We start from the raw sequence: 22,265 nt of genomic DNA, 5'->3' as shown, positions 1-22,265 counted from the left end.
CAATTTATAACTTTAAAAGTAAGCTTTCAACTTATTTACCTTTCTACTATATAGTGGTTCATTTTTCCACTCATAATAATACAATTAATTATCATTATTATTATTATTATCTTATTTTTTGTTTACTTATAATATTCTTAACTATATGTTTTAAAAATTTGTATCATTCTCTTTTAAGACTATTTTTAGCGTATAAAAATAGGAGTACTATAATTGGTAAATCAAATTTTGAAAAATTGATGTCGCGATTCTTTATTTCCACATCGTGCCTTAGACCTCGCCTACATCCACTAATAGCTTGTATCAGCGTGACATCTTTGTGACTTTATTTAAACTTCACATACTAAAATGTTAGATTTTAAATGATGATAATATTTTTTTCTAGGGTTAATTGTATATAAATTATTGAACTTTCAACAAATTTTCATTTTGTACATGAATTTTAAAATATTTATTAAAATTACTCAATTATTTTTTTTTCTCATTTTGTATATTTGCCCATTTTCCGGCAAAACTTTAGGCATCAAAACGACGTTGTTTTCATCTAAGTATACAATACGACGTTGGTTCTATTATTTTAACGCAGTCATATTTATGTCACGCAAAAATATGCATGCCAAACGAGTATATATATGTCATGTCACTACGACGAAAAATGACAAATATGCAAAATGAGAAAAAATTAATAATTGGGTAATTTTAATAAAGATTTTAAAATTCATATACAAAATGAGAATTTATTGAAGGTTCAATAATTTCTATACAATTAACCCTTTTTTTCTTGTTCCATTTGCCTTAATATTTATTCGAATTCGTAAATAAGCGCGAAATCCGCATGAATTCGGAAATCCTCAAAAACCAACCGTTCCAACTTCCAACTTCCAACAATAGTCTGTCCGCGTAAAAAAAAAAGACAAGAGATTGTCGGAAAAATGTTGTGTTAGAGAGAATGTAGAACAAGGCAGCTGGGGAGCCTGCTTTTAGAGGAATAAACACACAATTGTTTCTTCCTCTACCCATTTCATGCAGCCCCCTTCCACAAAATCTTGATTTGCATACAATTTTTTTTTCTTCTTTTTCCTTAAATACACCAAAAAATTTAACCCAGAAAAGGAAAAAGGAGGAAACTATACGAAAATTTTATGTTATTTGTCTGATTTGGGAGGGATGGGAAATCAAGATTTTGTTGCTGCGCCCCCAAAATGGATGGATCCTCCAACCGTGACGAAGAAGAGGCTCTATCAAGTTTGGAAGGGTAGAAATGTAAAAACACTTTCTTGCAACCCCTTTTTCTTCCACCCTTTAATTTGTTGTTGCAATTTTGAGTCAATGTTGAAATAGGGTTACTGAAATTTAGCTTCTTGAAATCTTTGATGGAGGAATGTGTTTAGGGAAACACAATGAAGTTAATTGTGGTTGAATTGTAGCTTAGTATGTGCTTAATTATTTAAAATAACTTGTTTTCTCTTTTCTAGCTGATGGAAGCATTCAAATTACAGAAGTAATCTATAGTAGATAATTATACTAATTGAGATTGAGTTATAGCTTAGTTTGTTCTTAACTATTTAAATTATCTTGCAAAGTTATTTGAGTTTTCTAGTTGATGGAAGCATTTAAACTTATATAACTCCAAATTTGGATGAGTAATATTAGTACAAGTGCAAGTTCATACTTGGAAAAAGAATTCCATTTTGAGCTCTTTAAATAATTTGCATTGTTAAAATCTACTACATGAGCTCAAGATATCTTCTTCCTTTTGCAGATGAGCTAGTGTAGTCTTCTTATTGGAGGGAAAAAAGGATCACAAACTATAGAGAATTTAATTCTTTTCTTATTGTCTATGACTTATATATTTTCTGCTGCACCCTCAAACTTGGTTACAGAACTAGGCCTTTTGCAGAATTTAGCATCCACAACAATATCTGCATTTTTCATTTCAAATGTTGCATCTTTCCACAAAACTGCAAAATTGAACAATCTAAGTTTTGCTCATTTTTTTTCAGAATTTTTTGTGTGGTGGGAGATTGATCTTAGGCCCCGATACGCGGTCAGCCCTGCTAACTACCTTGATGATAGGGGGACCTGCATTGGCATTCTGTATCAAGATGTATCTGAGGATTTCGACAGCAGGAGACGTGTCTTGGGGTCATGCTGTCTCGATTGTGGGACTTGTCCTAACACTTTTGGTGTGTAAAAAACAACTCTTCCATTGTTGTTGATGGGATGGCTTAACCTGTGTTATCATTGCATAAACTTGCAGGATTTGAGCTTCCTCTTCATGACATCTATGAGGAATCCCGGGATAATTCCCAGGAACACGAAGCCGCCTGTCTTAGATAACGTGTCATTAGACTCCTTCCCGTCCATAGAGTGGATCGCTGGTGTGAATCCGGAGGTGAAACCGCCAAGAACAAAGGATGTCGTTGTCAATGGCTACGTGGTTAAGGTCAAGTACTGCGACACTTGTTTGCTGTACCGTCCACCACGTGCTTCACATTGCTCGACTTGCAACAACTGCATCCAGAGGTTCGACCACCACTGCCCCTGGCTCAACCAGTGCATTGGAGCTGTAAGCTTATGATCATAATAATTTTCTGCTAATATCTCTCCCTTTGTATAATCTTGCTCGTGGACGGACTAACACTCGTTGCTCGTGTGCAGAGGAACTACGCCACGTTCATCTTGTTCATAACAACCTCAACAATCTTGTGTGTGTATGTCTTCACATTCTCATTGGTGAACCTCCTCAAAGAATCCGGGTGGGCGTGGAGGGTGCTGTCGGACGACATGATGTTGGTTTCCCTCATCATCTACAGCTTCATCGCAGTCTGGTTCGTTGGAGGGCTCAGCGTCTTCCATTACTATCTCATCTTCACCAATCAGGTTAGCCATTGTTGAAACATCTCAAAAGTTAGGCCTAAATTTGCAATAAGGTTCAACAATTGGGATTTGATCAAATTATTGGATCATTGTGATCAAGATGATCAGGACTTAGATGAATCAACATTGTTATATTCTGATATTTGATCATGATACATATGTATGGTAATTTTCAGACAACATATGAGAATTTCAGAAGCATATATGGCAAGAGGGAGAATCCATACAACCTAGGAGTGATGAAGAATCTCAAGGAGATCCTCTGCTCCAAGACGGCCCCGTCTCTTGTGAACTTCCGCGAATGGGTGAGCGAAGAAGAAGCTAGGTTTGCAGAATCCATAACCAAGAGATACGGTGGCGACATCAACAGAAAGGGAGACATGGAGCTCAACTTTTATGGCAAGGATGGGAAACCACTCCCACAATTTGTGCAGGACTATGACAGATTTGAGGAAAGTTTGAAGGAGGGCAGAGGAGGTAAATCAGCCACTGATCCTTTCTTCCTTCCCTTCGACGAGGATCAAAGAAACGAGACCCATGATCACGCTCACGCCTCTGATGATGACAGCTCGCGAAGTTCATCAATGGCCGTATCTCCAAGATGAGGTAGAAAATCCATGTATCTTTTTTTTTTACTTCATTTTCTTTGTTTTTTTGTTTTTGATTTTGTGGATTGTGAACTGAAGTCTAGTCTGTGTAGATTGAGACATGATGTGCTGATGAAAATAGAGATATGGTTGCAATCTAGCTATCTAGCTAGTCTCATCAACTTTGCCTTTTTTGTGTATGATGTTTTTGCATGGAATGAAAAAGCTAAAATTTGATGAAGACAACTTTTTTTAGTGACTAACAAGTCCTTGTTGGAATGTCCGAGAGAGAGAGAGAGAGGCGCGTCCTCTTCACGGCCCAATTAAAAAAATTCGCCAAAATTTTGGGCAACGAAAGATGGGGCTCGCCGCTGCAGAGCCAGTGGCTCGAACGGATAGGGTTCACCTGTAAGTCCGAAAGCGTAGCTCGCAACTGTGGATGTTCTTAATCATGTTAATCTTCAATCAAGCTTAGTTCGCGACTGTGGATGCTCGTAGTCGTGTCAATCTTTAATCGATACAAGAGTCTATTCTCGATTTCTATTTTCTTGGTATAATCAATTACTTTATCTTAATAAATTAAGCGAGTCTTTGTTTGGTTGATCTAGATTATACACAATAAAAACAAAAGCAAATGGTCCATATGTTATAAGATTTAGTAAACAATAATTAATCTTCGTACTATCATTTTGTATGAGAATATCTAGAAACATTTAATGATTGTATTGATTCAATCTATGATTGTGACTCAATTGTAAAAGTACTAGTGTTAAATAAAAAAATATTAATATTTCGAGAGAAAGAATATACCGTAATTACAAAATAATTTATTTCACAATAACCTCGATCAAAAAAGTATTGATGAGATTTTCATATAAATATGAAAATTATAAGAACACTTGCAATAAGAAAAGGATAAATGAATTAAATGTCAAATGAACTAAGAAAAATTTGTTTTCAAACAAAGATGCAGTGAATTGCAATGTCACATTTAATCCTAGCACGTTTCGGAAGAAACCATTTTGCTTACTAAAAATTATATAAATTAAAATAAGCAACATGTTTTGATTTATTTCAAATCTGTAAAATATCCATCTAAATATCAAGGCAAAAAGCGTTGTGCCTGCACGTTGATTAAAGACCATTCAACCACGAATTGTAATGACAATTAATAATAATAATAGTAATTTATTTTATTTGGTAAGACAAAATAAAAATAAAAATAAAATAAAAATCACATATATGTAACACGACACAAATATTTCCGTTACGAGGAAAATAAAACAGTTAATTCTGGTCATATTTTGATCAAAATCTAACCGTGTGAAAATTAGAGAATCAAATAGTTGGAATAACCGCCCCAGCAGCTCAGAAGAGAGAGAGAGCTCTTCTAGAGAGGGAAAATAACTGAAATTCTAGTTAGAGAAAATAGCAAAAACATTATTCCTAAGAAATTCCGACAGAGAGCCAAACGGCAGCTGTTTCTCGATCATCTCACTCTCATCTCTCTCTCTACACAAACCCCATTTCACCATTTACAGCTCACTAAGTTTGTGATCCGTGGTTTTGCAGAAATGATCAAGATAGTTGAAAAATCATGAGATTTTTTAGATACTTCATGTAAATTTTATTCTATGTTGGCCGTTTGCAAGAAACATAAACCGTTTGTAATCCAAACAAGAATTTAGAAAATTGAGATTAATTCTCTGTTTACTTCGCTGAACTGAAGAATATATGGAACCGGAGAAACACGAGCCGCAGAGGCTTTATCAAGTTTGGAGAGGAAGCAATGTAAGCCCCCCTTTTCACAAGTTCTGTTTTTGGCTGATCGTATTCATTGTGTTTGATGATTTGTCCAAATGAAAATTTCTTGATTTTGAATCCAAGAATTTCTCTGGCTGAGGTGGAATTGGAATTTTGTTTCTGTTGCACTAACATTTCATCTACTAAGATCAAAACAGACAGCTAATCATACTATATCTTCACCAAATTGATCATCTTAGATGTTGAGTTTTAAATATGATGAACTTTTCATGCTTGCAAGATGGAATTTGAAACTCCCCTTTCTTGTTTAAGATCAAGCATTGACAGTTATTGCTGTTTGAATCATACAGAGGTTCTTCTTTGGAGGGAGATTGGTTTTTGGCCCGGATGTATCTTCTTTGCTTTTGTCGGCTTTGTTGATCGCTGCCCCTGCGCTTGCATTTTGTGTAAAGGTCGTATTTATCATCAGAGATCGCGTTAAAGAAGACAAACCTGCCATATCTTGGTATCCTGTGCTTATAGTAGCTCTTGCACTCACCATTTTGGTGAGCAATCCATCCAAACTCTCTCAAGTCTCGTGTTAGAATCGAGCTTTTTTTGTAGTCTCAACACATGGATGTGTTTTGCAGGATGTAGTCTTCCTTCTGCTCACATCCAGCAGAGATCCCGGGATTGTGCCAAGGAACACGAGGCCACCCGAATGTGATGATTCATTCGAGATGAACACCCCTTCAATGGAGTGGGTGAATGGCAGAACACCTCACCTCAAACTTCCCCGAACAAAGGATGTCATTGTCAATGGACACGCGGTGAAGGTGAAGTTCTGCGACACGTGCCTGCTGTATCGCCCCCCTCGTGCATCACATTGCTCCATCTGCAACAACTGTGTCCAGAGGTTCGATCACCACTGCCCCTGGGTTGGACAATGCATCGGCTTAGTGAGTATTCGTGCACGTTTCTAAACACATTCACCATACACATTCCCAACTTCTCCTCACCCACACTCGTGTTCTTGAAACAGCGAAACTACAGGTACTTCTACATGTTCGTCTCAACATCAACCGTGCTATGCTTGCTCGTGTTTGTGGTGTCATTGATGAACATTGTCCGAGCAGATGAACGTATCTTGAAAGCAATGTCGGGTGATGTTCCGTCAGTGTTTCTGACAGTCTACTGCTTCGTCGCTGTCTGGTTTGTAGGTGGCCTCACAGCTTTCCACTTCTACCTCATCAGCACAAACCAGGTGACCTAATCCAAACTTTTGAACTCGAGTAGCTAAAATTTCTTGGTGGATCGCGCTTAGCTCCTTGGTCGTTTTGGTGCAGACGACGTATGAGAACTTCAGGTATCGTTATGACAAGAAGGAGAATCCATACAACAAAGGGATTATCAAAAATTTCCAAGAAGTGTTCTTCTCCAGAATTCCACCTCCAATGCTTGATTTTCGAGCATTTGTGGAAGACGAAGAGATCACGACTGCAGAACCCACAGACGACGATCCTGCTGAAGATATCACGAGCTCAAAGGAGAAAATCGACATTGAAATGGGAAATGAGGAAAAGGCCATAACACTTCCTGAGATTCTGCTAAGCATAGAATATGGTGGCATTCATGACAACCTTAAACACAAGGTAACTGAGAGAGAAACAGCCGCCTATTCAGACAACTTCGTCGTTCCTGTTGATCTACAAGTCGAGGAATCCGCGGCTACTTCCAGAGTTGAAGTTGGGGCCGAGGCAGAGGAGGAACGCGATGACATGAAATCTCAACAGACCACCACAGCATCGGACTGATCATAAAAAAACGTTATTCTGAGTGTTTCTCTCTGTACGTACCAGTTCTGAGTCGACCGTTTTATAAGCTGTGGCAACAGATATGTACCATTTTCATCTTGTAGTAATCTATCTTGTATTACTAAATTGGGGGAATTATGCACAGGCGTTTTGATTTCGAAAATCGAGATTTTTGTTGCGTTTCTGGGAATCAAAATTTGCAGCAACAAGTTCATGATCATAGGATGATAGTGTTGAGAATAATGCAGATCTTAGATATATCAGCATCTCTTTGATAATACTACCTCCGTCCACGAAAAATATCGCATTTTTGCCATTTTTAGTGTCCGTCAAAAGTATGACACTTTCCTGACCCTATATCTTTTCCTTAACTTTTATCCTTACAAATACTCCTTATTTAAAAAAAAAAAAAAAACTATCTCAAATTCAATCTCAATCAAACATCTCATAAAATGGTGAGACTCTTTCTCCACTACATAAAAATCTTCACCAATTTTTTGCCATTTTTAGTGTCCCAACCGTTCTAGACGTTGAGAACCCGGAGTTCACGAGGAAGCTGGATAGGATGATGGCAATCAACGAGAAGCTGATCGCCGTTGGAGATACTGATCACGCCCCGTTGGTGAAGAACTTGAAGAGGATCCCTCTCATTGCAGCTCTTGCTTCTGAGCTGAAGTCTGCGTACCTCATGAAACCTGTCGATTCTGGCTCTGTCGACTTGGCTGAGTTCGAACCGCAGCTCGTTTACTGATCTTGCTGCATAAAAACACAGCTTTCAGTTATAGGAGAAAAGATAATATGAATCAAACACTTACTTTCCAGTGCCTGAAATGCTAGAATAGTTTGGTCTGCAGCCATCTGTTTCAAGCATAAAAAATGGCTAAAATACAAATTGCAAAGTTATGAGATGAATAAAATTAGCAATAAATTTATTTATAAACACAAATTCATATGTTCAACACAGCACTAAGATTCTTGCTAGATTCTAACACACATCAAAAGAATCAAGAATGCTATCATCTCTAATCTGCAGACTTCAGTTTTGTGGTGGCATCCTTCTTAGCAGCCACGGATTTCTCCTCGTTGTTTTTACCCCGAGCCAGTAGGCCAAACACCCAAACTGCTGCGAAAGTGGCCTGAACCGGAGCAAGCCAGTAAACGACCAAATGCTCCTTAGTGATATGCTCCCCATTAGCAAAAGCCCACCCCATCACCTAATGAGCAAACATAGATTTCCAGTTACATTCGTTCCAACAGTTGCATAATCGATGAAGAAAATCCGAGGATACTTACAGAGGCTGGATTCATGCAGCCACCGGTTAGGTCAGCGCCTAGGGTGTGAAGAGTCAGCTTAGATAAGCTGGAAATCCATGTTTTCCTGAAGAAACTATCCTTGACCTTTCTAGCTAGCCCGATGGAGATAAACACGATGCAAAATGTTAGCAGACCTTCTGTCAATGCACCCTTAGCAATGCTGACATTCAAGACTGGCCCTCGTCCTATCCCAGGAAACGTATCCAAGATGAGCCTAACACCATAAATTGCCCCAACGACCTATTCCAAGAGAAATGAGAAAAAAAAAAGCCTTGCTAAACAACAAGCTCATTTACACAAAATACGAAAATGCAGAAACAATATAAGCATTGATGAGTTATACTAAGGTCTGAGTTTTGACCGTAGTGAAAGTTTCTAGACGCGTTCCACATCACTTCGTTACTAATGTTAACGCCACTTTAAGATACCAACCACGCTTGGATCACCCGACCCTTCACCATCTAATTTAAGAGAATCTACTAAATGTCATAACAATCTTTGAAAACTCAATGAACCCTAAAGAGAGCAGACAGTCCTAATGAGCATAACTAGGCAAATGAAGAGCACATGCTGCCCGATTTTCGTGGCCAAACACAGTCCAAGATCATGGCAAGCAGAGCTAGGGCGTCTCATATCTCTTGAAGAGTTAAATTTTCGATCTTTAGTAATTTACGAACTCAATTTTATATAGAAAATACATCTTAGCACCTCTATCCTCATCAAAGTTCCATTCTTGAATACATAGAGGAGTTCTTGTTCAAAAATAAGCACAAACCCAGATTTTCAACTCAGCTTCTCAAAAATTGAAAATGTCAATTCCTCATAATTTCTAATCCAAAAAAACTCAAAAGGCACCATCATAATATTCCCCTCTCAACAGAATAGTCGACTCAACTCACAAAAGAAACACACACACACACACACACACAAATTGTGAACCAAATTCTGCCACATCACAAGGATTGGAGAATCCAAGCACAAAACACACCCAAACTTCAGCTTAAAATTTCAAGAGAGAGAGAGAGAGAGTTAACACCTGGGCAGGGACCCTGGCGCCAAGAGTGAAGAGGAAATTGGAGAAATCGCCGGTGAAGGCGGCGGAGAGGAGGGAGAGGGGGTTGTAGGCCCCACCTTTGGTGAGCTTGACCATGAGAGCGAAGAAGAACATGTTGAGAATGGAGAGAGCGTATCTGACGATTTGGCCGTCGAGATCGTGAGCTCCATAGCCCAATATTCTGTGCACCAAAATCTTGTTTAGGACGCTCGACCACACCCACATAAAAGACATCGCGAAATCCGCAGCTAGCAGCCGCCACCCTCCCGCCATTGCTGACGCTCTCTCGCTCTCTAATCTACAAGAAACGTCAGAGCGAGCGAGAGAGAGAGAGAGAGAGAGAGTTGACCAATAAAGGACGAGTTGAGTTTAGTTGAGTTGGAATGGGAATCTTGTGGTGTTTTTCGGAGAATCTACAACGAAGTGAGGGTCGAAACCTTTGTGCAATTGTCGGATTCTTTAATTAATCTGTAGTGTAGTGTCGTGTTGTGTGGTGCTGTCTGTTCCTTTCTTTAATTTTTTTTATATATGACTTTAATAATATTAAATAAAAAAATTTAAAGGTCGCGATATAGGAGACTCGAACCCACATTAGTCCTTTATCGCTTGACCAACACGCACAAAAAAAAGAAAAACTGAATTTGGTTCTCAATGAATATGTTTGTATTGAAATTTATTAAATAGTAAAATGGAATATATTTTATGAGAGGTCTTAGGTTTAATTTCACATGTGTGCGGTGATGTTTTTTCACTTTAGTGTGATTTTGTATTTTCATTTGTGCGGTGAATATGTTTTGTGAGAGGTCTTATGCTTAATTCCATTTGGATGTGATGATGTTTTTTCACCTTAGTGCGATGTTGTATTCTCATCTGTATGCAATTTGTAATTTCCTAGTGTGATTTTTTTATTATTGTGTAATATCGAGGTTGCATAATTAATTATATTCAGATAACTCTTGATAATTAATTCAGAAAAAACTCATAGAGCATAGTTGGCTAAAAAAAAATTCTTGGGGCACAATTTTTTTTTTGGAATAGAGTTTTATTTGTACATGTTTTAATGGTTGTACTTGTACTGTTAATCGTAACCTTAGTAAAGTCATATTGTAATTGAAATAAAGTGAAACATTAATAGACAATATATTTTTTATTTTTTCAATCATATATTATATGCTGAAAACATGATAATTATTAATCATGTTAGCTGATTTAATAAAATGTTTGAATTTATTGTTGTAACAATTTGTATTGCTAATTTGATAGTACAAGGTATAGTGATGATACGACGCCGTTGCTCCTCGATACAACCTTCTCTCCACTTTTATTCAGCCCTATATTCTGAAATAAGAATTCAGACCTATTCCCCAATCTCGCAATCGGAGAATTAATTCTAGGGTAGGATCTCGCACTTCGGCCACAAACTCATACAATTCAATCCTACTCCAATTTTCTTCTGACGATTCTCATTTTCAATTCTGTCTTGTGCAGATTCTACGGAACGAAAGCGCCGCAGATTTCGATTCTGGTGTTTGATTTTGTGGTACGTTGTTGCGTTTTCACTTTCTGATTTGGTTATGTTGAAATAGGTTATGGGTGCCGATTTCTCTTCTCATGTCCCGTTTTTTTGGTGATTGGAGTTTAGGATTTGTGTGGAATTCGATGCGAATGGAGATTGGTGATTGGTGTTTAACTAAAGCTGCGTTCACGTTGAAATAACGACCTTTTTTAATTCGTTTGTTTGTTCTTGATTGTTGGAACGATTGAATAGGCAGAGAATGTAGTTTTTAATATCATTTTATGCTATTTTTTTTGGTGTTTTGGTTCTTGACTCGTTTCATGGCATTTTACCGATGTGATTCTCTAATTATGCTGTTTGGGAATGCTGAGAAATATAAAAATGTTAGTAGAAGTAGTAGTTATATTCCTTAGATGCTCTTTGCAAAAAAGAAAAAGATAATCTTACTTGCGGGAAATTGAAGAATTATGAAATGAGGATTGAATATGTGTAACTTATTGAACTAATTCTCCAATTAGAAATTACATATATCCAGTTCTTGGTCAGTGCAATCATTAATTACACTCTTCCAGTCTATGGTTGTATGTTGAGTATGAGTGAGGACACAAAGATGTAGATAACAAAATACAGTATTTAATAGGCATTTTGTTTCAACTTGTTTGCTTGGCTCGAATCAATTTTTCAATGTACGAAACTGTGATCTTTGAGAGCTGGTTTGGTCCTGTGTGGTAGACTAGAGATAATCTCGAAATGAAGCCGGAGAAATATTTTATATTGCTACATGTTGGAAAATCTTATATTTCCGATCTTCAGCAAACTCATTTTTATTCCAATCTTTAGAATAGGCCTGCAAGTTTTCTAGTGTCAATTTGACTGTCATTTACCATCAAGAACATCTCACCTTGGTGTCTTGCTTAAGTAAGATATGTGGATTTAATTTGCTTGATGAGGTAGTATTGCATAACTTTTCCTCCAATTGGCAACTTGTTGACTAGGCAGCTTTACACCCTTATTCCCCCACGGTTGAACGATCCATCAGTTGCTTGTATTCTATCTTTTTCTTCTATGATTTAAATGAATCGGGCGTTAAATGCAGGATCTAAGCATCCAAGGAAGAACTTAAAATGGCTGGTCATAGAGTTGCCCACGCCACTTTGAAGGGACCAAGCGTTGTCAAGGAGATACTCATTGCCACTGCACTTGGCATCGCTGCTGGCAGTGTGTGGAAGATGCACCACTGGAATGAGCAGCGAAAGGTTAGGGCTTTCTACGACATGCTAGATAAAGGTGAAATCACTGTGGTTGCTGCAGAAGAATAGATATTTTCTGTAACAAATTCTCGATCAAATTGTTATTCCCACCAATAGTTTCTCGAATCACAAGAGAGCTTCCGTAGTTCGAATTCCAATCAAATAAGACGTACTTGATTTGTGTGGATCATCACACCATCTTTTTTTTCTGCAGATATAAACGCGTTCTTGGTGTCCAACTGTCTTGATTTTGGCTTATGTTGTTTGTTTAACTGTCTTGATTTTGGCTTATGTTGCTGTCAACTTCTTGTTTGCCGTTCAATGTTTTATATATTGAGCAGAACAAGTTGTCAACATTTGGAGTAATAACACCAGCTCATTGACAATGATATGCTTGTAGAATTTTTAATTGTTGTCTTATTATTTTTCGATTAGATCGACTTAGCACTGACTGCTAATATAATTATGATTTTGAGCAACAACTTCTGCTAATATCTTATACCACTCCCTCCGCTCCAGCGAAGGTGAGACGTTTCTTTTGGACATGGGATTTAAAGAGCTACTACTTTTTTAGTGAAAAAGTGAAATGAAAGAGAAAGTGAATGAAAGAGAAAGTGAATGAAAAGTAGCTTTAATTTATTTCAAAAAGAAAAACGACTCAATTTCGTTGGGATGATCCAAAAAGAAATACGACTCAACTTCGTTGGGACGAAAGGAGTATAAGATATTAGCATCGATATATCCCATCACCTTCAGATGTAATTTTGTATTTCAAGATCGATGTTTTTTAAGATTTTCTCTTGTTTTCCTTCTTGTTTTGGTGGCTTACGAGGTTAAGAAAGTTGAGATACGGATGAAGTTACGTTCATAGAGGAATTAACAATTAATATTTGAAAAGATGAAATTAACCTCTCTAAACAGTATAGCATGATTCATGAATCATAGGCTCATAAATTTAATACGGATAAGGATAAAGAATTTTACACGCGAAGACCTAAATTAATACTAGCTCATAGAATAGGTAAATAATACCGATTGTAATACGACGTGAGGTAGTGTTTATAAATAAAATAAAATTATTTTTTTACGAAAGTCTCAAAATAAAAATTGAGGCTATTTTTTTTTAAGACGAAAGAAGTATCACAAATACTAACCGTATAACTGGTTTTCAGAATGACACTACTTCATTCGACAAATGACACTTGAACATTTTCGAATGACACTACTTCAATATATATATGACACTTGATGATCTTCAAGTGTCATTTGTATGTTGAAGTAGTGTTATTCAGAAATCAGTTGCAAGGTGCAACCGGTTGCACGCGAGAGTGACTCTATATTCTCTGAAAAGTCAATGAGTGTGTGGATAGAGAAATATGCTTTTTGAATGACTTTGTGAATGCGAAAATGCAATATTTCTACGAGCATTTATCATGGAGGTCTTCATCCACAAGCATTGGCGGAGCTACAGCTTAAGCACGTGGGGTAATTGTCCCCCCTCAATTTTTTTTTTAATATAGCTAATATATTCATATATATGTATATAATTATATATATATATAAAAAAAAATTCTTGCCCCACCAAAATTTTGAAAAAAAACTAATTTTTAGGAGCCTGCTCCGCCCCTGTCCACAAGAATGTAAATATTTTCTTCTTAATTACAAACCCATGCTTCCTTCATCTAAAAAAATAATACAAACCCATGCTTGACAGGAATGTAAATATTTTCTTCTTAATTACAAACCCATGCTTCCTTCATCTAAAAAAATAATACAAACCCATGCTTGACATTCAGAGAGAGAGAGAGGATGCTAATTGCAAATTGTACTACCTTAAGTAATGACTAATTTTGCAACTCAAAAAAAAAAGTCTAAATTTGACACTTGAGATAGATAGTTTTAGGATGGAGTACGTAAGTTACAACTATTAATCACGAAATGAATGGTAGCATTTTTAACTAGAGTTAATAGTGTTTATGTCTCAAATTTTCAATGTTTTTCATAAAATATTCTAAATTTTCATTTTCCCTAAAAACCTCCGATTTTTCAATATTTTTCATGAAACGTGTTGGAGTTTGATTTCGCACACCCTTTGTTAAAATTCAGCTCAATTTCCCACTTGCTATGTAGAATTTTCTTCACCAAAAATTTGACTTGGATATGGAATTGCTAAGAAGGTGATCATTTGAGTATTTAATTTAAGTAGCAAAGTTGAGGCAATCAAAGACTCTCCTTTGTAAGAGATCTTGGTTTCAATCTTGCTGCATGCAATAACGTAGTTATCCCACTTTTATCATGTGGGTAGTTTAGTTCCGTCTGCGTGTAGTTATTTTTTCATCTTGGTGTGGTGTAGAGGTCTCGTTTGCGTGTGAGTTGCTCATTTGATTATATATTAGATACCTCTCGTAGGGTGCGGTTATAGTGAGAACCACACTTATCGTGAGAACATAAGAACCATTAAAATCAATGCATCTACCATATAAATTAATGCATTCGCTATTAAATTTAATGCATCCGAAAGTAATAAAATTTTTGCTCCCTTCAGGATTCGAACCCAGGATCCGCATTCATGCACCAAGATGATGCATCCACCGTAGATCTTGATGATCGAATCGCTTAAAATAGTTCTCTGTTCTAATTTTATTTAGTGGTTCTTATTTGAACCTCTCCCACCTCTCGTAAGTCTAAAAAATAAAATTGTTATCTTATCTCCTTTAAATCAGGATATAATTGTAAAAATAACAATAATATAGGTACTAAAATGTAATTTTGAAAATTTTATATGGAGACATAGTGGGATAACCACATTTATGCGTTGACAGAGAGAAGATACAAAATGGTGGTCGTGCAAACTTCCGCTGTTTCTCTCCTCAATATTTACAGATAATTAGTATTTATAAATAGCTTCCCATAATAACACTCGCTACTATTTTTCATCAGGAATTGTAAAACCCAGTTGAAAATTCCCGAGCTACCTCTTTTTGCTCTGTCAACGGTAAGTCTCCTCTCCTAGCTGTACTGTGTTATTTTCCCCATCTCGGACTTGAATGAAAGTTGTGGGGATTTTGCATTTGTGGAAGAAATTTGTCGAATAGTGTTGAATTTGAATCGTGTATGTGATATCTCTTCTATGGCTTTGTTGTTATGTGTGTGTGTTTGGTATGCAAAGAAGGAAATGGTTTCCAAAAGTAGTATACAAAATAAAGATAAATTCTGGTTGCTCTTGGAAATTGATGAAACTATTTTCAGGTAAATTCTTCTCACAAAAATTCTGAAATGAATTTTGTAGAACAAAAAAAAATGACGATCTCTATCATAGCTTAGAAAACCCAAGATGGATTTTCTTGGAATTCTACATTTTTTTGTTTTTTTCATTGCAGTTCTTCTTGTAAAGATGCAATCTTTTTCAGAGCATGATTTCATGTTGTGCTAGATTCTAGAATTGATGTCATATTTTTGATCTTATTGAAATTACATGATCTATATAGCTAAAAGTTTTAGCACATTTGAGTTCCATGTGATTTGGTGCACGCTTTATTGTGAAGCCCACTTTATGGCAGATCTTGATCTAAAAGAAAATTAGTTGAGCTGAACAAATGTTGCTGTTCCCTTTGAAAACCGATCTGCTAAAGGACTCGTTCAATTCGATTTTCCACTTTAGTGCATCAAGAGACAGATAACATGTTATGTAACTAAATACTCCCTCCGTCCACTAATTGTTGTCCTAGGTGAAGTGTAAATTTACACTTCACCTAGGACAACAATTAGTGGACGGAGGGAGTATATGTTTGTTTGGTGTGACTTTAACTTTTTCTTCACACTGTTCCAGATCAGTTGTCTATACTGAAAAATGGGTCAAATGCTTGGTTGCGTTCAAGTGGATCAGTCTACTGTTGCTGTGAAGGAACAATTTGGCAAGTTTGAAGAGGTGCTTGAGCCTGGCTGCCATTGCCTGCCATGGTGTTTTGGCTACCAATTGGCTGGTACCTTATCATTACGTCTACAGCAGCTCGATGTTCGTTGCGAAACAAAAACTAAGGTTCTTCGCCGTTTACTTGCTGCTTGAACTTTTGATTTCTCTATCTAATTGGGCTTTTCACATGCAGTGTTAGTATGTTTGTTGGTTTTATTTTGTACCATTCTGCTCGAGTATCCGTTTTCATGAGATATAAAATAGATGTGTGAAGTCTTAGTCAGTTTGCAAATCAAGAATGCTCTTTTACATTTTCAGTAATAGCTCGACGGTTTTAACAAGTATATGAGTTTCTTGTTATCCAGGACAATGTGTTCGTCAATGTGGTTGCTTCAATCCAGTACCGAGCATTGGCTGACAAAGCATCTGATGCGTTTTATAAGCTATCTAACACGAAAGAGCAGATCCAAGCATACGTTTTTGATGGTACGTTTATGAATGCATGGTCACCAGTTTCTTGTATGGCAGAACGCATCAAAATACAGCATATTGCCGTTTGACTTGCTTATGGTTTCCATCGTACACTGTTTTTTCCCGATTGAGCACACAAATCGTAATAGATGAAGGAAAACTCCCTCTATTTGCTTTAAGGTTCCTCCCTTTGACTATAGAATGCTGTATTTTCCCATGTACTTTTTTAGAACTATGTAACTGGAGAAGAAGTTTCTTATCTAGATATCGTGTTTTTGGAGTCTCATGACTAATTTACCTCTCAAGTGCATTGATTTCACCCATCCTTTTATACCAGAAACGAAATAATATTGCGGTGATATCTGAATTTTGTGACAGTCATCAGGGCAAGTGTACCAAAACTGGATCTGGATTCCACTTTTGAGCAGAAGGACGATATAGCTAGAGCTGTGGAAAACGAACTTGAAAAGGTAATGTTTGCTCTTGACAGATGATGCCGGTTCATGTGTAATGCTGGTCGCGTATGTTTGCTATGCGAAGGGGTTTATTTTGCATGATTGATAAAATACATGATTGAATACTTTTATCCTCGAGACTGAGTTTCTCCAATCCTACCCTTCCAATGAGATATGAATCAAACAAAACTAGCTCATATGATAGAAATTATCGAGGGCCTTGGAGTATCCCGAAGTTCCAATCCATCTTAAATCTTAATAAACAAGATATTAACCTTACTATTTTTATCTATCTAGGGTAATTCTAAAAAATGATCGCCCCTATTAGTGGATATTGATTATCTCTTGTCTTTGCAGGCTATGTCTGCTTATGGATTTGAGATAGTGCAGACTCTGATTGTTGACATCGAACCGGATGCTCAAGTCAAGAGGGCCATGAACGAGATAAATGCAGGTAAGTTTCCAACATTATAGACTCAATCTATAACGAATTATAGCCAACGGCATATTCTTTTGCATCTTTGAGAAATGTTTATAATTCAGTTCTGATTCTTCATTATAAGGGTTGATAGTCATTTAAATAACGGTCGAGATCTCCGATTACCGGAAAAGTTGGGCGTGTTTGGGTATTAGTTTGCAATGGTTTGGAAAACCCTTATTAGAAAGATAGCGAGCATCTCCGGATTGCTCCTCCCGGACGATTTGAACGTGTTATTATGTGATTTGCTTCTTTTGGATGATTTTACCGCGTTTATCTGAGAGCCTATCGCTGTCACAACAGCTGCTCGACTCAGGCTCGCTGCGACTGAGAAAGCCGAAGCTGAGAAGATCCTGCAGATAAAGAGAGCCGAGGGAGAGGCTGAGTCCAAGTACCTGTCGGGGTTGGGTATAGCTCGTCAGCGTCAGGCCATCGTGGACGGACTGAGGGAGAGCGTGCTCGCCTTCTCGGAGAACGTGCCCGGGACGAGCTCTAAGGATGTCATGGACATGGTCCTCGTCACTCAGTACTTCGACACGATGAAGGAAATCGGCGCTTCGTCCAAGTCCTCCGCCGTCTTCATCCCTCACGGACCTGGGGCCGTCAAGGATATCGCGACGCAGATCCGCAACGGCCTCCTTCAGGGCGAGAGCGCCTCCATGTCGTAGTCGGATTCCATGCCCCCGGTTTGTGTAAGTAAGCTTCTTGAAGTGTGTTGGATGAAGATCGGTGTAGTATGTTGATGTGTGTATATTTTCATATTTAGCATTTGAAGATTTGTTTTTTCTCATCAAATATGTAATGTAATTTTGTTGCTGCTTTGGCTATTGTGAGACGATCCTCTCGAGCTATGTAGGTTGTATGCATTTGACAAGATCAATAATATGTATATTTGGTATTGTATATTGATTATTGTTATAATTAGAATACATATGAAATGATATATTGTTCATCTTTTCTCTCTCTCATCCCCATAATAAATTTACAATCAAAGAGAACGCATCCTAATAAATAATTATTATTTAAAAAAAAATTAATTTAACGGCAAAATTAAGGCATAAAAGACTAGGGCTGTAAATAAATAGAGCTACTCGAAAACCATTCGAGATTCGGCTCGAAAAAAGTTCGTTCGGAGCTCGATTCGATAGTAAACAAACAGAGCTTAAACCTGACAATACTCGATTCGTTGAGCTCGCGAACATGTTTGCGAGCCTGTTCACGAACTTTCAGTCGAACCTTCAATCGAGTCAGTGAACGAGCCTTAAAGGAATCGAACTCGAGCTCAAGTAACATATCAATTAAGAAGTTTTTCCTAAGTTTATAACGAATTCGAGCTCGAACATCATATATGCGAAACATCTAACAAGCCGAGCTCGAGTTCGACATTATCGAGTATCACCCGAGCCGAGCTCGAGCTTGGTAAGTGGTGATGAACCGAGCTCGATCAATAAGATAAAAGGTCAAATCGAGCTCGAGCTGAGCTCGAACACCCGAATATTTAAACGAGCCGAGCTCGAGTCTGCTAGTATTCGAAAAAGACTTTAGTATTTTTTTTTCAGAGCAGGGGCTTTTTCGTAATTACAGTATTTTCAATTTCTCCCAATTCGGCCCCTCTTCGTCTTCGTCTACACTGTCTTGCCAACAAAGAAACCTCTCCATTTTTGTTTCTAAAATTATATATATAAAAAAGAAAATTGACAACAGAAAGAGAGTAAAAAATACCACAGCAGTAGAGAAAGAGAGAGGGGAAATATGAGCAGCATAGGCACTGGGTACGATCTATCGGTGACGACATTCTCACCGGACGGCCGCGTTTTCCAGATCGAATATGCCGCCAAAGCCGTCGACAACAGCGGCACCGTCGTTGCTATCAGATGCAAAGACGGCATCGTCATGGTAACGAAATTTTCAGCTAAGCATTTTCGATTGAGTTTTAGATTGCTAGGGTTTTTGCTGGGTTTCTCAATTCTTTGACGTTGTTGAAGGGAGTGGAGAAGCTGATTGCTTCCAAGATGCTGCTGCCGGGCTCCAATCGAAGAATCCACGCCGTTCATCGCCACTCCGGCATGGTACTCTATTTTTTTCCCCTTAATCTCTCTCTTTCTATATATGTATATGTTTTGATTTGAATTTTGATAACTAGTATTAATTTCCTACATGATATCTCGTCGTCTTCATCATGTGGCGTTGATCTGTTATGTGCTGAAGCTGTAATTCATGCTAAAGCTAATGAAAATAAGAAAGAATTTGACCAAATTTTAAGTTTATGTAGAGTTTTCTCTAGGTATTTGACCAGATTTTAAGTTTATGTAGAGTTTTCTCTAGGTATTTGTTATTCAAAATTGGTTTGGGCGCCGTTTTTAGGCTCCTGGCCTTCAGGTTTTATTGTCTGTGCTAATTTTGTTTGACCATTATCAGGCTGTTGCCGGATTAGCTGCAGATGGCAGGCAGATTGTTACACGAGCGAAGTCTGAAGCAACTAATTATGAGAGGTTTGTTTCTTAGACGCTTGTCTGATTTTCAAGACTTGCAACATTCCTTCTAAGCATACTCCTACTTGGAAATAATTCTGATGAGAACTGGCACTCTTATTTTTAAACTTTAGATATAAGATCTAGATTGATTTGTTGCTCCATCCTTTTCTCCTAAATAAAGGCAAAGTATTCTTAGTTTCTGTTGATGCTGCTGAGGCAGGTGAAATAGAAATCTGATAAATAATAAGATCTGGGTACACCTTTTTCGAACTCATGGAGATGTGAATGTCTAGAGGATGAGTTCAGATCCCTGGTTCAAGATTCAGCTCATTTTTCCTCAACTTGGGGGGGGGGGGGATACAACATTCTTTAGGTAGGATAACTAAATGAGTAATAGTATGAACTGAAACTGAAACTGCAATTTATGAGCTTGAAATAAATGAGAATTAGTGGTACAAAAATCAGGCTGGACATTTTTAACTTGCATATGGCATATGTTATGTCAACAAAATCTTTTACCGCAGACAAGTCACATATCACTAAAAGTTGTCGCCTGCATTTTATCTACTCAAAATTTCTCTTTTTGAGGCATGATGGTTCAGAAAGCAGCTTAGCTTCATGTATTTTTGGCTACTTCCCTATGACTAAACTTGTACTGCTTATGCTGCTGTATATTGCTTGGCATATGTCCTTATATATTGCTGTATCTTTCATTTCTAGGGTTTATGGTGAAGCAATTCCTGTTAAAGAACTTGCTGAACGAGTGGCTAGTTACGTGCATTTGTGCACACTCTATTGGTGGCTCAGGTTGATACTGCATTTGTTCTATTTATCAACTTGATTCCCTTGACCTAATTTCTCAATTTAAGTCTTATACTACTTTTGCAGGCCTTTTGGTTGTGGAGTGATTGTGGGAGGTTATGATAGGGATGGGCCACAGTTGTACATGATCGAACCTTCTGGAATATCATATGTGAGTTTTCTTTTTCTCGTTACTTGCAAATGATGCTTATAGCATCTAATTTCTATTCAGTCTTCAGTATATTTTGAATTATTTAATTTATGTTCTGACATTTGAATTTCCTTGCACTTATATAATCATTTAAGCTTCCTTCTTTTATGTGCCCATCTGTGATCTGTATAATTACTGCTGCAGAGATACTTCGGTGCAGCCATTGGAAAGGGAAGGCAGGCTGCTAAAACGTAAGTATTCTGTTTCAAGTTTTAGATTCACCAATTTTTTGTAAATGATGGATTAATGAAATCTTAAAGGAAGGAAATAAAACCTGCTCCAAGCCTCCCATCTCTGCAATTTAATACTCAAAACTTTCTCTTTGTACTTTTTCTTGTTATGTTGCGTTACTGTTGCTAGGGCGCTACTGGTTTGGCTCCTGAGGCCATTCAGCCTCCTTGGTTGATGCTATTGATTTCATATCATTTTCTAGTGTGGTGAACAGCTTTTTCAACTTCTGCTGAACTGTCATCATCTTTGTCATGCATTTTTCTTTCTATTTAATGGTAAGCCCGATCTGCTGATGCTGAACCATTTTCTATATTGACAGAGAGATCGAAAAATTAAAGCTTTCAGAGATGACTTGCCGACAAGGTGTCATTGAGGTGGCCAAGATGTGAGTCATATCTTCTAAATGATGTTTGGCATATACTTTAGATATATATACAAGTTATGTGTACGTGTGGGTGGTCTCGTTAATTCATCTTTCATTCTCCTGTCTTTTCCATGAGCAGTATCTATGGGGTGCACGACGAGGCCAAGGACAAGGCCTTTGAACTGGAAATGAGCTGGGTCTGTGATGAGTCAAACCGCCAGCATCAAAAGGTAACTAATGGATTTAGTATCTCCAACTAATTTTGATCTTTGTCTTGATTTCTACGCGTTTCTTTTGTCGCTCTCTCCACTTAACGTTTATATTTCGTAAACCGACCAGGTTCCGGACAATCTACTAGAGGAAGCCAAGACAGCAGCTAAAGCCGCCCTCGAAGAAATGGATGCAGATTAAGTTGTTGGTTTTGCTGAGATCCTTATCCAGCCTTTTTCTCATATGTTTTTCTGCTTCCCACCGGTTACACTGGTTGTGATTTTTAAACATGAAAAAAAAATCAAGACGAAAACAATATAACATTATTGTTAGGCTGTATTAAACCTTTATGATCATTTAGTAGACTACATTGCATTTCCATTTTTCGTAATTGTCTCGTTAATTTAGTGATGCAAACTTGAGGTTGAAATTGTTGCTATTGTTCTTGGATGATAATTTAACTTTGGGTAGAGATCTTACACAAAACTTTGTGTGATGG

General features: G+C 37.4%; 6 protein-coding genes across 8 annotated transcripts; 5 read left to right on the top strand and 1 right to left on the bottom strand.

Annotated features, from left to right (window-relative positions):
- Positions 1–897: 897 nt before the first annotated feature.
- LOC130987755 (probable protein S-acyltransferase 1) lies at positions 898–4,147 on the top strand. Of its 2 annotated transcripts, XM_057911409.1 has the most exons (6): positions 898–1,263; positions 2,004–2,186; positions 2,261–2,569; positions 2,662–2,883; positions 3,057–3,486; positions 3,724–4,147. In XM_057911409.1, exons 1-5 carry the CDS (start codon positions 1,168–1,170, stop codon positions 3,483–3,485), a joined length of 1,239 nt encoding a protein of 412 aa, XP_057767392.1. In that variant the 5' UTR covers positions 898–1,167; the 3' UTR covers position 3,486; positions 3,724–4,147. The 2 variants fall into 2 exon arrangements, with proteins under 2 accessions (XP_057767392.1, XP_057767390.1); XM_057911407.1 differs by lacking the exon at positions 3,724–4,147 and having other exon boundaries at positions 899–1,263; positions 3,057–3,713.
- A 657-nt stretch (positions 4,148–4,804) lies between these two features.
- Positions 4,805–7,220, top strand: LOC130987753 (probable protein S-acyltransferase 4). Its single transcript, XM_057911405.1, has 5 exons — positions 4,805–5,258; positions 5,582–5,776; positions 5,861–6,169; positions 6,253–6,474; positions 6,557–7,220. The coding sequence occupies exons 1-5, from the start codon at positions 5,202–5,204 to the stop codon at positions 7,022–7,024; spliced, it is 1,251 nt and encodes a 416-aa protein (XP_057767388.1). The 5' UTR covers positions 4,805–5,201; the 3' UTR covers positions 7,025–7,220.
- Positions 7,221–7,932: 712 nt separating this feature from the next.
- Positions 7,933–9,848, bottom strand: LOC130987754 (probable aquaporin SIP2-1). The gene is made up of 3 exons (XM_057911406.1): positions 9,375–9,848; positions 8,318–8,578; positions 7,933–8,238 (listed from the first exon to the last, which is right to left on the bottom strand). The coding sequence occupies exons 1-3, from the start codon at positions 9,663–9,665 to the stop codon at positions 8,047–8,049; spliced, it is 744 nt and encodes a 247-aa protein (XP_057767389.1). The 5' UTR covers positions 9,666–9,848; the 3' UTR covers positions 7,933–8,046.
- Positions 9,849–10,642: 794 nt separating this feature from the next.
- On the top strand, positions 10,643–12,397 carry LOC130987752 (probable cytochrome c oxidase subunit 5C-1). The gene is made up of 3 exons (XM_057911404.1): positions 10,643–10,787; positions 10,881–10,932; positions 12,005–12,397. The coding sequence occupies exon 3, from the start codon at positions 12,033–12,035 to the stop codon at positions 12,225–12,227; it is 195 nt and encodes a 64-aa protein (XP_057767387.1). The 5' UTR covers positions 10,643–10,787; positions 10,881–10,932; positions 12,005–12,032; the 3' UTR covers positions 12,228–12,397.
- Positions 12,398–14,946: 2,549 nt separating this feature from the next.
- Positions 14,947–18,378, top strand: LOC130987751 (hypersensitive-induced response protein 2). 2 transcript variants are annotated; one of them, XM_057911402.1, is made up of 6 exons: positions 14,947–15,153; positions 15,988–16,197; positions 16,437–16,557; positions 16,921–17,012; positions 17,355–17,451; positions 17,779–18,378. In XM_057911402.1, exons 2-6 carry the CDS (start codon positions 16,009–16,011, stop codon positions 18,141–18,143), a joined length of 864 nt encoding a protein of 287 aa, XP_057767385.1. In that variant the 5' UTR covers positions 14,947–15,153; positions 15,988–16,008; the 3' UTR covers positions 18,144–18,378. The 2 variants fall into 2 exon arrangements, with proteins under 2 accessions (XP_057767385.1, XP_057767386.1); XM_057911403.1 differs by lacking the exon at positions 14,947–15,153 and having other exon boundaries at positions 15,973–16,197.
- A 662-nt stretch (positions 18,379–19,040) lies between these two features.
- LOC130987750 (proteasome subunit alpha type-3) lies at positions 19,041–22,152 on the top strand. Its single transcript, XM_057911401.1, has 9 exons — positions 19,041–19,371; positions 19,461–19,544; positions 19,894–19,967; positions 20,670–20,756; positions 20,838–20,922; positions 21,106–21,152; positions 21,512–21,577; positions 21,696–21,786; positions 21,896–22,152. Exons 1-9 carry the CDS (start codon positions 19,228–19,230, stop codon positions 21,965–21,967), a joined length of 750 nt encoding a protein of 249 aa, XP_057767384.1. The 5' UTR covers positions 19,041–19,227; the 3' UTR covers positions 21,968–22,152.
- The last annotated feature ends 113 nt before the right edge of the window (positions 22,153–22,265 follow it).

This window comes from Salvia miltiorrhiza, chromosome 6 (assembly GCF_028751815.1).
Source record: "Salvia miltiorrhiza cultivar Shanhuang (shh) chromosome 6, IMPLAD_Smil_shh, whole genome shotgun sequence".
Lineage (NCBI taxonomy): Eukaryota > Viridiplantae > Streptophyta > Magnoliopsida > Lamiales > Lamiaceae > Salvia > Salvia miltiorrhiza.
This window is presented reverse-complemented; position numbering and strand designations above follow the sequence as displayed.

Bases quoted from the DNA above. Each gene is read 5' to 3' on its own strand.
- LOC130987755 (XM_057911409.1), top strand. From the start codon at position 1,168: ATGGGAAATCAAGATTTTGTTGCTGCGCCCCCAAAATGGATGGATCCT. The intron at 1,264-2,003 runs GTAAAAACACTT...ATTTTTTTTCAG, and splicing joins AAGTTTGGAAGGGTAGAAAT to AATTTTTTGTGTGGTGGGAG. The intron at 2,187-2,260 runs GTGTGTAAAAAA...ATAAACTTGCAG, and splicing joins GACTTGTCCTAACACTTTTG to GATTTGAGCTTCCTCTTCAT.
- LOC130987753 (XM_057911405.1), top strand. From the start codon at position 5,202: ATGGAACCGGAGAAACACGAGCCGCAGAGGCTTTATCAAGTTTGGAGA. The intron at 5,777-5,860 runs GTGAGCAATCCA...TGTGTTTTGCAG, and splicing joins CTCTTGCACTCACCATTTTG to GATGTAGTCTTCCTTCTGCT. The intron at 6,170-6,252 runs GTGAGTATTCGT...TTCTTGAAACAG, and splicing joins TTGGACAATGCATCGGCTTA to CGAAACTACAGGTACTTCTA.
- LOC130987754 (XM_057911406.1), bottom strand. From the start codon at position 9,665: ATGGCGGGAGGGTGGCGGCTGCTAGCTGCGGATTTCGCGATGTCTTTT. The intron at 8,579-9,374 runs GTGTTAACTCTC...CTCTTGGAATAG, and splicing joins GCGCCAGGGTCCCTGCCCAG to GTCGTTGGGGCAATTTATGG. The intron at 8,239-8,317 runs GTAAGTATCCTC...TTTGCTCATTAG, and splicing joins GCTGCATGAATCCAGCCTCT to GTGATGGGGTGGGCTTTTGC.
- LOC130987752 (XM_057911404.1), top strand. From the start codon at position 12,033: ATGGCTGGTCATAGAGTTGCCCACGCCACTTTGAAGGGACCAAGCGTT.
- LOC130987751 (XM_057911402.1), top strand. From the start codon at position 16,009: ATGGGTCAAATGCTTGGTTGCGTTCAAGTGGATCAGTCTACTGTTGCT. The intron at 16,198-16,436 runs GTTCTTCGCCGT...CTTGTTATCCAG, and splicing joins GTTGCGAAACAAAAACTAAG to GACAATGTGTTCGTCAATGT. The intron at 16,558-16,920 runs GTACGTTTATGA...ATTTTGTGACAG, and splicing joins CCAAGCATACGTTTTTGATG to TCATCAGGGCAAGTGTACCA.
- LOC130987750 (XM_057911401.1), top strand. From the start codon at position 19,228: ATGAGCAGCATAGGCACTGGGTACGATCTATCGGTGACGACATTCTCA. The intron at 19,968-20,669 runs GTTTGTTTCTTA...TTTCATTTCTAG, and splicing joins GAAGCAACTAATTATGAGAG to GGTTTATGGTGAAGCAATTC. The intron at 20,923-21,105 runs GTGAGTTTTCTT...TTACTGCTGCAG, and splicing joins AACCTTCTGGAATATCATAT to AGATACTTCGGTGCAGCCAT.